Source organism: Salvelinus alpinus, chromosome 2, assembly GCF_045679555.1.
Source record: "Salvelinus alpinus chromosome 2, SLU_Salpinus.1, whole genome shotgun sequence".
Taxonomy (NCBI): Eukaryota; Metazoa; Chordata; class Actinopteri; order Salmoniformes; family Salmonidae; genus Salvelinus; species Salvelinus alpinus.
Genome location: NC_092087.1, coordinates 99986699 through 100000796, shown reverse-complemented (window position 1 = coordinate 100000796; position 14098 = coordinate 99986699). Strand labels below are relative to the sequence as shown.

Sequence of the window (14098 nt, the reverse complement as noted above, 5' to 3'; positions counted from 1 at the left end):
AGTGGACTCCTTTAGGCCAGTGCTCATAGGGCTCTGGTCGAAAGCAGTGTCTTAGACAGGAAATGGGGTGCCATTTTGTGTTTTCTTTCTTAATTCCTTCCCTCTGTGAAAACCCATTAGCCGTGGTATACTGGCCATATACCACAAACCCTCAACACAACCTTATTGATATCATAAACTGGTTACTAAGAGAATTAGAACCCGTGATATACAGTCTGATATACCACGGCTTTCAGCCAATCAGCATCCAGGACCCGAAATACCCGGTTTGTAATTTAAAATAACTTTATATTCTCGTAGCCTTTTTCATTCAAGTTGAATCCATCCCGGGTTCTATCACACACAGATGGTTCAGTAGAGATCTTTGAAGCAGCGCAGTCTCTCTCTCTCTTTGGTGAAAATGCTTTCTGATTGCACAATATTTCAAAATGGCGGGAAACACTCTGTATTGAAAGCAACCAGTGGTGTTACTGCTGGAGAGAAAAGGATCAACCAGTGTTGTTACTGCTGAATAGAAAAGGATCAACCAGTGTTGTTACTGCTGGAGAGAAAAGGATCAACCAGTGGTGTTACTGTTGAATAGAGAAGGATCAACCAGTGTTGTTACTGTTGAATAGAGAAGGATCAACCAGTGTTGTTACTGCTGAATAGAAAAGGATCAACCAGTGTTGTTACTGCTGGAGAGAAAAGGATCAACCAGTGTTGTTACTGCTGGAGAGAAAAGGATCAACCAGTGTTGTTACTGCTGGAGAGAAAAGGATCAACCAGTGGTGTTACTGATGAATAGAAAAGGATCAACCAGTGGTGTTACTGCTGAATAGAAAAGGATCAACCAGTGTTGTTACTGTTGGAGAGAAAAGGATCAACCAGTGTTGTTACTGCTGGAGAGAAAAGGATCAACCAGTGATGTTACTGTTGAATAGAAAAGGATCAACCAGTGTTGTTACTGTTGAATAGAAAAGGATCAACCAGTGTTGTTACTGTTGAATAGAAAAGGATCAACCAGTGTTGTTACTGTTGAATAGAAAAGGATCAACCAGTGTTGTTACTGCTGAATAGAAAAGGATCAACCAGTGTTGTTACTGCTGGAGAGAAAAGGATCAACCAGTGTTGTTACTGCTGGAGAGAAAAGGATCAACCAGTGTTGTTACTGCTGAATAGAAAAGGGCTTTCTGGTCTGAATTGTATTTAATAACTAACAAAGGACACTCACGTCAGCCATTCAAGGTGGGTGTATAGGCCTATACACTAAATGTAGCCTTCTGTTAGATATCAATTACATGGCTAACTATCAGTGATATTAGGCTATATTTAGAGTTAGCAATTTAGCTAACCACTTCCTCAGGTGGTGGATTAGCCCCAAATGAATTAGTCTATGTGATTTAATTCCCCCCTAAAAAATGTAGGAATATGAATCTCTATTGAATAAAAAAAATATATATATATATAATAATAACAGCAACAATAGTTAAATTGTCAAACCAAAAACGAATGTTAATCACTGAAAATCGAAAATCAAGTCGAAGCAATTCACACATTCTTTAAAGTTAGGAAAATCGTTGGCCTGCAATTGTTTTTATATTTTTCATAGGCGAACAAATAGATTTTGCAAGCAGTCGGTATTTAGAATTAAAATGTGGAGTGGAGCTTATAGTTAGTTACGCGATGACATCACGTTCAAAAGTATTCTGCAATCATTTATAAAAAAAATAATTTAAAAAACAGCTTTTCCATTTGTCGCAATAAAGTTATAAAAATTTTAAAAATCCAACCCTGTTGAACGTATAAAATGTTGTCGATCTGTAGAAAATGTATCCTATATCTGCCATTTCCATTAACACGTTGCAATTATTTTCTTTGTGCTATTGCTTTTGGTGAATGCACCCGGGTCAATTGAAACCTGCCTCTTCTCAGGTTTTTGCCTGCCATATGAGTTCTGTTATACTCACAGACATCATTCAAACAGTTTTAGAAACTTCAGAGTGTTTTCTATCCAATACTAATACATAAGATGCATATATTAGTAACAGGGACTGAGGAGCAGGCTGTTTACTCTGGGCACCTTTCATCCAAGCTACTCAATACTGCCCCTGCAGCCATAAGAAGTTATGTGAGCTCCGCATCAACAGGTGCCCCTGGTCTCCACAGCATGGTTAGGGCTACCCTGCGCTAACGCAGGTCTCTCTTACTCATGCCTTAAAATAATGACTCATGAATATATCGTGTCATAATTACAGCCAGTGTGATATCAATATTTATAAACTGGGTGGTTCGGGCTGACAGCCGTGGTATATCAGACCGTAAACAATGGGTATGACAAAACATTTATTATTACTGCCCTAATTACCTTGATTACCAGTTTACAATAAGATACCTCAAGGGTTTGTGGTATATGGCCAATATACCACGGCTAAGGGCTGTATCCAGGCACTCCGCTTTGCGTCGTGCCTAAGTACAGCCCTTAGCCGTGGTATATTAGCAATATACCACACCCCCTCGTGCCTTACTGCTTAAATATATACTAAACTGTAGATAGGGTGTTGCAATGTAGTCTACATCTTAGATTTACAGTTGACAGGACTAATGGTTGCTAGGGAGTTGTCTAGATAATCATAAAACAACTTAACAGTTAAACAGAAAACAGCTTCAGTCTGGGTTTGGAGTTACGTTGTTTTTTTTCTCACAACATTTATTAAAATTATAAATCGATGGTGTTGTTTATAAATGTTATTAACCCCCTTAAAAAATGAACTAGCATTTATTTAGTGGTCTCCATGAATCGTGGCCCCTCTGCAGTTCACAACACAGCTCTGTAGTTGGAGACAACCACGTATCTGAATAAAGCAGAATGTTTTAAATAACAAACAAACATCACAACAATTTTACCCGTTATTTGTCATTTAGAATGAACTGGTCAAGGCAAAGATGGTGGATAAATGTTAGATGAACGACTCAAGCCGTTTACCATTGTCTACTTAAGTGGGTGGCTCTCCAATAGACACCAAATGCGAGTCCGGACTACTTAGTTCATTGACCTCCATTGAAACGGAAACATTTGGGAGTGGGATGTCTTGATTCAATCTCTGGTCAAGGAGGTAAGTTTGCGGTAAAATATTTCAAAACCCCAGAAATCAGGACACACCAGACCCAATACTTTGAGGAAGTCAGTTGTAAAGTTCTATTCAGTCTCCCATCTGTTTTGTCTTTCATTACCTCATCTGGTTCCAAATTCCTCGCTACATCTGGCCAACATAGAAGGGGGAGGGGCCAGGGGGACATAGTAGGTAGGCGTTTGAGATGTCCTGAGTGCCAAATGGCACCTTTGTCCATATAGAGGGCACTACTGTTGACCAGAGCCCTGGTCAGAGCCCTATGGGCCCTGGTTAAAAGTCTCGCACGGGGCCTCCCGGGTGGCGCAGTGGTCTAGGGCACTGCAGTGCTAGCTGCGCCACCAGAGTCTCTGGGTTCGCACCCAGGCTCTGTCGTAGCCGGCCGCGACCGGGAGGTCCGTGGGGCGACGCACAATTGGCATAGCGTCGTCCGGGTTAGGGAGGGTTTGGCCGGTAGGGATATCCTTGTCTCATCGCGCTCCAGCGACTCCTGTGGCGGGCCGGGCGCAGTGCGCGCTAACCAAGGGGGCCAGGTACACGGTGTTTCCTCCGACACATTGGTGCGGCTGGCTTCCGGGTTGTGTTAAGCGCTGTGCGGCTTGGTGCGGCTTGGTTGGGTTGTGCTTCGGAGGACGCATGGCTTTCGACCTTCGTCTCTCCCGAGCCTGTACGGGAGTTGTAGCAATGAGACAAGATAGTAATTACTAGCGATTGGATACCACGAAAATTGGGGAGAAAATGGGATAAAAAAAAAAAAAAAGTCTCGCACAAATTGTAGGGCATACTGGTCAAAATAAGTGCCCTCTATCGTGCAGAGTGTGCCATTTTGGACAGGCCGAGTCAAAGGCAGTGTTCCAGTACTTCAGGAAATGTTTCCTCCCAATCTATTTGCTTCAGTTGGTAACCAGAGTGATTCCTCACGAAACCCAGACAACAACAACAACAGAAAGACTGGGCGCAGACATCCATTCTAATTCTATTCCACGTTGGTTCAATGTAATTTTCATTGAAATGACGTGGGAACAACGTTTATTGAACCGGTGTGTGCCCAGTGGGATGGGTTTTGGGGAGTGTAACAAAATGTAAACCATAGAATGGTCATTTGGAGGAAGGATTGTTTACATATATTTGAGATTCATCTCTAAAAGCATAATTGAGAAATAACTGATCAAAGTTATTAGATTTTGGCCTTACCCAGGCCTAATTTAAAACTCCATGTTTCATCTGTAAGTGCTACAAAGTAAAACATATTTAAAAAAAATTGATTTGGCTATTTTTATATATATACACACACACACCACCGTTCAAAAGTTTGGGGTCACTTAGAAATGTCCTTGTTTTTGGTTGCCCTTCAAGGCAGAGTTGCAAAGAAAAAGCCATATCTCAGACCAATAAAAAGAAAAGATTAAGATGGGCAAAAGATCACAGACACTGGACAGAGGAACTCTGCCTAGAAGGCCAGCAATGTTGACATTGAGACTGGTGTTTTGCGGGTACTTTTTAATGAAGCTGCCAGTTGAGGACTTGTAAGGCGTCTGTTTCTCAAACTAGACACTCTAATGTACTTGTCCTCTTGCTCAGTTGTGCACCGGGGCCTCCCACTCCTCTTTCTATTCTGGTTAGAGCCAGTTTGCGCTGTTCTGGTTAGAGCCAGTTTGCGCTGTTCTGTGAAGGGAGTTGTACGAGATCTTCAGATTCTTGGTAATTTCTCGCATGGAATAGCCTTCATTTCTCAGAACAAGAATAGACAAGAATGAGTTTAAGAAGAAAGTTCTTTGTTTCTGGCCATTTTGAGCCTGTAATCAAACCCACAAATGCCGATGCTCCAGATACTCAACTAGTCTAAAGAAGGCCAGTTTTATTGCTTCTTTAATCAGAACAACCATTTTCAGCTGTGCTAACATAATTGCAAAAGGGTTTTCTAATGATCAATTAGCCTTTTAAAATGATAAACTTGAATTAGCTAACACAATGTGCCATTGGAACACATGAGTGATGGTTGCTGAGAATGGGCCTCTGTACACCTACGTAGATATTCCATTCAAAATCAGCCGTTTCCAGCTACAATAGTCATTTACAACATCAACAATGTCTACACTGTATTTCTGATCAATTTGATGTTATTTTAAATGGACAAACAATGTGCTTTTCTTTTTTTTTAAACAAGGACATTTCTAAGTGACCCCAAACTTTTGAAACGTAGTGTATATATATATTTATATAGTTGTACATAATATACTCTATAAGCATATCAAAGTTCCAGAGTGGAAGCTCTCCTAGTTTTAAAGTTAAGCCCATTTTATGAAACAGGGGGCTCCCGAGTGGCTCAGTGGTCTAAGACACTGCATCTCAGTGCAAGAGGTGTCACTGCAGTACCTGGTTCGAATCCAGGCTGCATCACATCTGGCTGTGATTGGGAAAAAAATGTACACAAAATGTATACACAAAAATGTAATATACACAGTGACAGACAATATATCCATAACAGACTGACCAGGTGAAAGCTATGATCCATTGTTGATGTCACTTGTTAAATCCACTATAAATCAGTGTAGATGAAGGTGAGGAGACAGGTTGAAGAAGGATTTTTAAGCCTTGAGACAATAGAGACATGTATGCCATTCAGCTGGTGGGCAAGACAAAATATTGAAGTGCCTTTGAACGGGGTATGGTAGGTAATAGGTGCCAGGTTACACCTATTGTCAAGAACTGCAACGCTTCTGGGTTTGTCATGCTCAACAGCTTCCTGTGTGTATCAAGAATGGTCCACCACCCAAAGGACATCCAGCCAACTGGACACAACTGGGAAGCATTGGAGTCAACATGGCCCATATTGGAGTCAATATGGGCCATTAGAGTCAACATGGGCCTGCATCCCTGTGGAATGCTTTTGACACCTTGTAGAGTCCATGCCCCAACGAACTGAGGATGTTCTGAGGGCAACATGGTGTGCAACTCCATATTAGGAAGGTGTTAATGTTTTATTCTATTCTATGGATTTTATTTTGTGAATTTCCCGCAAATCATGGTATTATTCTGTCTAGGTATCGTAAGGAATCCCTCTATAAGGGATTGGACAGGTGATAAACCAGGTTACCATGGAGTCTGATGTGGGTAGGGATAAGGGACATGCTGATTGTGTGGTGGGTAGGGATTAGGGAGTCTTGGGACAGAAACAGGCGGAGTTTGCCTGTGTGTCTCCTGATGTTTCTTCAGACTGCTCCACTGGGCAAAGGCTTTATCGCACACGCGGCACTGGAACGGTTTCTCTCCTGTGTGGGTCCGCCGGTGGTTTTTCAGGACATTCCCATCACGAAACCTCCTCCCGCAGTCAGAGCATTGGTACGGCTTCTCTCCAGTGTGGATTCGCAGGTGAAGAGTGCAGTGGCTCTTACTTGTGAAGCTCTTGTCACAGTAAGTACAGCGGTAAGGCTTCTCACCAGCATGAATCCGGAGATGAAGTTTTAAACTCCCTGTCAGGGAGAAACTCTTCCCACACTGAGGGCAAAGGTAAGGCCTCTCTCCAGTATGTTTCCTCTGGTGGACTAGTAAACTACCTTTAGTGGAGAAAGTCTTGTCGCACTGTGGGCAGTGGACTCTGCTTTTGTGGGTCTTCTGCAGGTGATCCTTTAGAAGAGCCTTGGTAGAGAACTTCTCCCCACAGTGGGGGCATGGAAGAGGGCCTTGGTGCATACGGACTGGACCCAGTGTCTCCCCCTTGTGGTTCTTCAGGTGGTGCTGCTTTAGCGAGATTGTATGACAAAACTTCATCCCGCACACCGAGCAGTGGTAAGGTGTCTCACCCGTGTGAGTTCTCATGTGTCTCTGTAAGAGTCCAGATTGAGTAAAATCCTTACCGCAGCGAGGACAGACGTACGGTTTCTCCCCAGTATGGATTCTCAGGTGTCTTTTAAGACTGCCGGCCTCACTGAATCCCCTTCCACATTCAGAGCACACGTGTGGCTTTTTCAGAGGATCATTTGGCGGATGCCGGGTTTGCGTGTGTGATTCCAGTTTCGATGCACTTACGAAGCTCTTCATACAGTGAGCACACCGGTGAGGGTGTTCTGTGTGAACAACTTCCCGGTGATGTACGAGGCTTATTTTTTCACGAAAATTCCTACCACATTCCGAGCAGTGGTAAGGTTTCTCACCTGTGTGAGTCCTGATGTGTCTCTGCAAGTTTCCAGAATCATTGTAGTTCTTCCCACAATGATGGCAGACATACGGTTTCTCCCCAGTATGAGTTCTCAGGTGTCTCTTAAGACTTCCAGTCTCACTGAATCCCTTTCCGCATGTAGAGCACACGTGTGGTTTCTCTCCAGTCAAGTTCTCTCTGTATCTCTTCAGGTACTGTAAGTGTCGTTTTAGACTTCGTGCTGTGATAAAACTCTTCCCACAATGATCACAGATATGGGAGCCATCTCCTGAGAGGGGTTCCTTACGTTGCTTAGCATCAGGCGTGCTGCGAAGCTTCTCTCTTGTGTGTTTTCTCTGGTGTACTCTGCGTTTGCGTGAGGTACCGAAGCTCATCCCACAGTCGTCAGAGGAGCAATGGTAAGGTTTCTCTCCTGTAAGGACGCTCTTCACAATGACCTTCTCTCCCGGGTGAGTTTTTCTCATGTGTCTCCTTAAGTTTCCAGAATCACTCCAAGCCTTCCCGCAATGATGGCAGACATACGGTTTCTCCCCAGTATGAGTTCTCAGGTGTCTCTTAAGACTTCCAGTCTCACTGAATCCCTTTCCGCATGTAGAGCACACGTGTGGTTTCTCTCCAGTCAAGTTCTCTCTGTATCTCTTCAGGTACTGTAGGTGTAGTTGTAGACTTCTTGCTGTGATAAAATTCTTCCCACAATGATCACAGATATGAGAGCTAGGCCTGTCTCCTGAGAGGGTTTCATTGTGTTGTTCAGCAGACGAGCTGTGAGGATTCTCTCCTGTCTGTGCGGTCTTGTGTATTATATGGCCACTCTGCCCCAGTATTTTCCTGCAGTCGACCAGCCGCACGGACACCCTCTTCAGACCCAGCAGTAATACGCTACTGGGAGAGGCACGACCTGGGGACTTCGGGAGGGCGGAGGGTGACGTGGGAAGCTTGTTCTGGAAATCATAAAAATAGAGACGGAACAAATCAGGGTGGGAAACACTCTCCTACATGTCTTTCCCGTGACTCTCTCATCCTTAAAACACATTGGAGGATAAAGTCCAAGAGGAGAAACCTTGAACCTTTTCCTCCAATACATTTATAGAAGGAGGATAACACTGTTAAAACACATTGGAGGATAAAGTCCAAGAGGAGGAACCTTTTCCTCCAATACATTTATAGAAGGAGGATAACACTGTTAAAACACAATGGAGGATAAAGTCCAAGAGGAGAAACCTTGAACCTTTTCCTCCAATACATTTATAGAAGGAGGATAACACTGTTAAAACACATAGGAGGATAAAGTCCAAGAGGAGGAACCTTTTCCTCCAATACATTTATAGGAGGAGGATAACACTGTTAAAACACATTGGAGGATAAAGTCCAAGAGGAGAAACCTTTTCCTCCAATACATTTATAGAAGGAGGATAACACTGTTAAAACACATTGGAGGATAAAGTCCAAGAGGAGAAACCTTTTCCTCCAATACATTTATAGGAGGATAACACTGTGGCGCCGACAGACATGTTGGAGGTGTTATACCCCTTGCCTTGTTTCTAGCTACTAGCCAACTTTGCAGTATTTTTTGGAGGTGTTTTTTCTGACATATTGGAGGTGTTATTTCTGACATATTGGAGGTGTTATTTCTGACATATTGGAGGTGTTATTTCTGACATATTGGAGGTGTTATTTCTGACATGTTGGGGGTGTTATTTCTGACATATTGGAGGTGTTATTTCTGACATATTGGGGGTGTTATTTCTGACATATTGGGGGTGTTATTTCTGACATATTGGGGGTGTTATTTCTGACATATTGTGGGTGTTATTTCTGACATATTGGGGGTGTTATTTCTGACATATTGTGGGTGTTATTTCTGACATATTGGGGGTGTTATTTCTGACATGTTGGAGGTGTTATTTCTGACATATTGTGGGTGTTATTTCTGACATATTGGAGGTGTTATTTCTGACATATTGTGGGTGTTATTTCTGACATATTGGAGGTGTTATTTCTGACATATTGGGGGTGTTATTTCTGACATATTGGAGGTGTTATTTCTGACATATTGGAGGTGTTATTTCTGACATATTGGAGGTGTTATTTCTGACATGTTGGGGGTGTTATTTCTGACATATTGGAGGTGTTATTTCTGACATATTGGGGGTGTTATTTCTGACATATTGGGGGTGTTATTTCTGACATATTGGGGGTGTTATTTCTGACATATTGTGGGTGTTATTTCTGACATATTGGGGGTGTTATTTCTGACATATTGTGGGTGTTATTTCTGACATATTGGGGGTGTTATTTCTGACATGTTGGAGGTGTTATTTCTGACATATTGTGGGTGTTATTTCTGACATATTGGAGGTGTTATTTCTGACATATTGTGGGTGTTATTTCTGACATATTGGAGGTGTTATTTCTGACATATTGGGGGTGTTATTTCTGACATGTTGGAGGTGTTATTTCTGACATATTGTGGGTGTTATTTCTGACATATTGGAGGTGTTATTTCTGACATATTGGGGGTGTTATTTCTGACATGTTGGAGGTGTTATTTCTGACATATTGGGGGTGTTATTTCTGACATGTTGGAGGTGTTATTTCTGACATATAGTGCTATCTTCTGTATACCACCCCTACCTTGTCACAACACAACTGATTGGCTCAAACGCATTAAGAAGGAAAGAAATTCCACAAATTAACTTTTAACAAGGCACACCCGTGGATTCAAATCCATTCCAGGTGACTACCTCATGAAGCTGGTTGAGAGAATGCCAAGCGTGTGCAAAGCTGTCATCAAGGCAAAAGGTGGCTACTTTGAAGAATCAAAAATATAATTTGATTTTTGGTTACTACATGATTCCATATGTGGTATTTCATAGTTTTGATGTCTTCACTATTATTCTACAATGTAGAAGAAATAGCACAAATAAAGAAAAACGCTTGAATGAGGAGGTGTCCAAGCTTTTGACTGGTACTGTATGTATGCATTTTTACACACACACACACACACACACACACACACACACACACACACACACACACACACACACACACACACACACACACACACACACACACACACACACACACACACACACACACATCAAATTCCTGCCTCTGACATTGCACGTTCTGATATTTCTTAATTTCTTAATTATTTTTCATATCTTATTACTGTTGGAACAGTATTTCGCAAGTATTTCGCTGCACCTGCAATTAATATCTGAAAATGCGTGTTTCGCAACCAACAAACTGATTTGAGGACAAGGAATCAAGGATGAGATTTATCAAGGAAAGACTGAAACACACATTTTTATGACTGGAAAAATAAATACTCATGTGTCTTACTCTCTGGTCTGGAGTGTGCCTCTCCGGATCTGACTCTGCCTCCAGCCCATCGCTAGCCAACCAATACTTGTCCTCCACGTCCAATTCTTCATCGCAGTCTGCAGCGTCATCATCGGATTGGCTGGAACTCAAGTGCTCCGCCTTCAGTCCATTGCTAGGCAACCAATCGATGTCCTCATCGCATTCTTCGTCACAGTCTACAACATCATCATCATCGGACTGACTGGGACTCATTGGTGCACCACTACCATCCTCCTGTATCCTCCTGATGTCGTCTTTCAGTTGGAGTAACCAAGACATTCCCTGCTCCTCTGATTTCACTGACTCCGTATTGTCCCACATTTCCTCCATGACTTTACGTCTTAATAAGCGATGATTCATCCCTTTAATTTCCGATCCATCGTTGCCATGACGTTCACACAGGTAACGTAAATTGTCCTCGGTTAAAGTGAATAAACTCTGTTCAATTTCATCCATCAATGTTTCCTTCTCTGAACTGAGCGGATTCATATTGTCCTGCTCGTGTGGCAACAACGACAATGCAGTCAATGGCAGGACTTTAGAGTACCTGTAAAAAAAAGATTTATACATCAAAACACTCATCTGTAATGTCATGTCATTATTAGCTGATATTTAAAGGAATAGTTCAGGATTTTGGCAATGAGTTTCTTTACTTCCCCAGAGTTAAACGGACTTGTGGATACCATGTTTATGGTCCTGAGTCCAGTATGAAATCAGTTAGAGGTATAGTTTCGCGAGCCAATGCTAACTAGCCAATGCTAACTTGCAGTAGCGCAATGACGAAGTCTACAGAAACAGCTAGCAGTCTCCTTAGACTTCCAGTCATTTCTTATGATCGAACACAGGCAGGCTTTCATTGTTTTCAAATATGGAGCCTATTTGACTGACAAAACTTAGCTTATTTAACCTTTATTTTACATAGGCAAGTCAGTTAAGAACAAATTCTTATTTACAATGACGGCCTAGGAACAGTTGAATCAACCGGTTTATCCTCATTAGCTGTGATAACCGTTGAAAACAGCTTCATAGCAGGAGATTCTCACATCATCCTTTTCTTGGCGATACTTTCCTCCTGCTCTCTTACATGCTGACCAAACCAGACGCGTGCCTCCTCTTTCACCTTTATTTAACTCGGCAAGTCAGTTAAGAACAAATTCTTATTTACAATGACGGCCTGCCGGGGAGCAGTGGGTTAACTGACTTGTTCAGGGGCAGAACGACAGTTTTTGATCTCGTCAGCTCGGGGATTCGATCCAGCAACCTTTCAGTTACAAGTCCAACGCTCTAACCAGTAGCCTACCTGCCTCCCCATCCTCATTGGTTTTTAGGAGCATATACACACGTGGGTGTTTGAAAGATGAACTTAGGTCCACACTCCGGTAGGTTGTAGTAATGCTGTAAAGTTGGTTACCAACCGCCATATAAAGTCCAAAGAAGAAAAATAAGCCTTTAGGAAGGAGAAAGTGATTCCGTTTTATCTGTGGCTTAATTGTCAGAGTTGAGGACCTTGTGCATTTCAGGTAAAATAACAACCCAATGTTTATATCCCAGGACAAATTAGCTAGAAACAGCAAGCTAACTAAATAGGACAAATTAGCTAGCAACTGCAAGCTAGCTAACTAAAATGCCATAAATGTCTAAAATGCTTTTCGACCTGTCCCCAAATTAATATAATTGGTTCAGAGTTTGCTTTCATATTTCAACCTGCGTGTCCTGATCGTGTCTGGTGTAGGGGTACAAAATCAACATGCGCATGTCCTGTTTGGTCAGCATGGGAGAGGCACCGTTGTCTTATAAGCATACGTGTCCAGTTGCTGGGGTAATGTTTGAATTTTGAAAACACTTAGTTATTAAATTTAATATTTTGCTCCAAGAAGTAATCCAACAATGTAAACGTGGCCATCTTGTCTATTCCTCATCTCTCATTGATCGGAGTCGGGTGAGAGTACGCTTGATTGGTGGACACCCACCTGGCTCGTTAATTAATCCACCAATCAAACGTCACTTTGAATGACACTCACCTGGCTCGATCAATGAGAGCAGATCAGAGATAGAAAAGATGGCGGTGAACACATTTATGGAGCAAAACATGTATTTAATAACGGGAGCATTTTATGAATTCAATCGTTCCCGCTGCAACTGGACACAAATATTTAAGAGAATGGTGCCTCTCCTAATCGAGAACGATGAAAGTATCGCCAAGAAAAGGTTGGCCGATAAATCTCCTGCTATGGCTATGCAGCTGCCTGAGGTCAACGTTTATCACAGCTGATGAGGATAAACCGTTTGATTCCATTAACTATCGCTTTGGGACAACATCGGGAGTCTGTATTGGTTGCGTCATTCTGGTGGTTGGCGACAGAAAATAACGTACCACAATATAGCCGGCTTCACACACAAAAAAAATATTTTCTGTCAACAAAGGCATATGCATGTATAAGCTCTAGGAACTATTTACCGAAAGTAAAGTGAAATGTGACCCTCGCTATCAAAATAACGTCTGTGTCCCATTTTTGTCAGAACAGCGCCATGTTCCTGTTGAGTTAGACAGTGGGTTGTTATTAGACCACGCACGTCCTACCACTGTCTACAGAGCAGGAATATGGTGCGGTTCGGACAACGTTTTGGATTCAGACGTGTATTGGATAGTGAGGGTCACATTTCAATTTACGTCTGGTAACTGGAGTTCCTAGAGACTATACATATGCTTTTGTGTAGCCAGCTATATTGTGGTAGGGTTATTTTCCGTCGCCAGCCACCAGAACCACTATATGCACAACTAAGGGAGTCCAACCAATACAGACCCCCAATGTTGTGTCCCAAAGCTACACTATACCATGCATTTCGTTGGAACCACTATATGCACAATAAGTATTTTCTGGCAATTTAACCGTTAATTTTCCCAGCATTGCTCCGCTTAGACGCGAGAAAAATAGAATCTGACGCTCGCAGCCCGTCTTTTCTCATTCTGCATTATATTTCCATCGTGAGCACGCTCATTCACGTGTTTAAAAAACACAACGTATGATTTGGCCTTTAAAGGTCTATATAAACCGTTCTGATATAGGTAACGTTCGAACAAATACGTTACAACAGCTAACGTTAACTAGCTAGATTAGCTAGCGATCCATGTGGACCTAGCTACAAAGCGATTATATGCATTTATGATCTACCTTGATGCTTTTAATCAACTTTAATCATATCGTATGTGTGACGTTTCCCTCCAATGTGTTCTCATGTTTACCTTTTGACCAAAGATGGTTTAGATTGTCTTGCTTTCAACTCAGCCTGTTTTGATGGCAGCAGTTTGATGCCGTCATTTCCGGTATGGGAAGGAAGCCTTATTCCGAGGTTTATTGACAGACTTGAATGTTTATTGCCGCCACCTACTGTACAGGGTAGTGAACGACATAAAAATACAAATAATTTGGAGGGGGGTGGAGGAAACGACATCATATGCTAT

The 14098-nt window shown here is 42.2% G+C and overlaps 1 protein-coding gene across 1 annotated transcript; it reads right to left on the bottom strand.

The window, feature by feature from the left end:
* Window positions 1-2656: 2656 nt before the first annotated feature.
* LOC139545945 (zinc finger protein 665-like) lies at window positions 2657-13892 on the bottom strand. The gene is made up of 3 exons (XM_071354219.1): window positions 13809-13892; window positions 10615-11182; window positions 2657-8210 (listed from the first exon to the last, which is right to left on the bottom strand). Exons 2-3 carry the CDS (start codon window positions 11122-11124, stop codon window positions 6204-6206), a joined length of 2517 nt encoding a protein of 838 aa, XP_071210320.1. The 5' UTR covers window positions 11125-11182; window positions 13809-13892; the 3' UTR covers window positions 2657-6203.
* Between the last annotated feature and the right edge of the window lie 206 nt (window positions 13893-14098).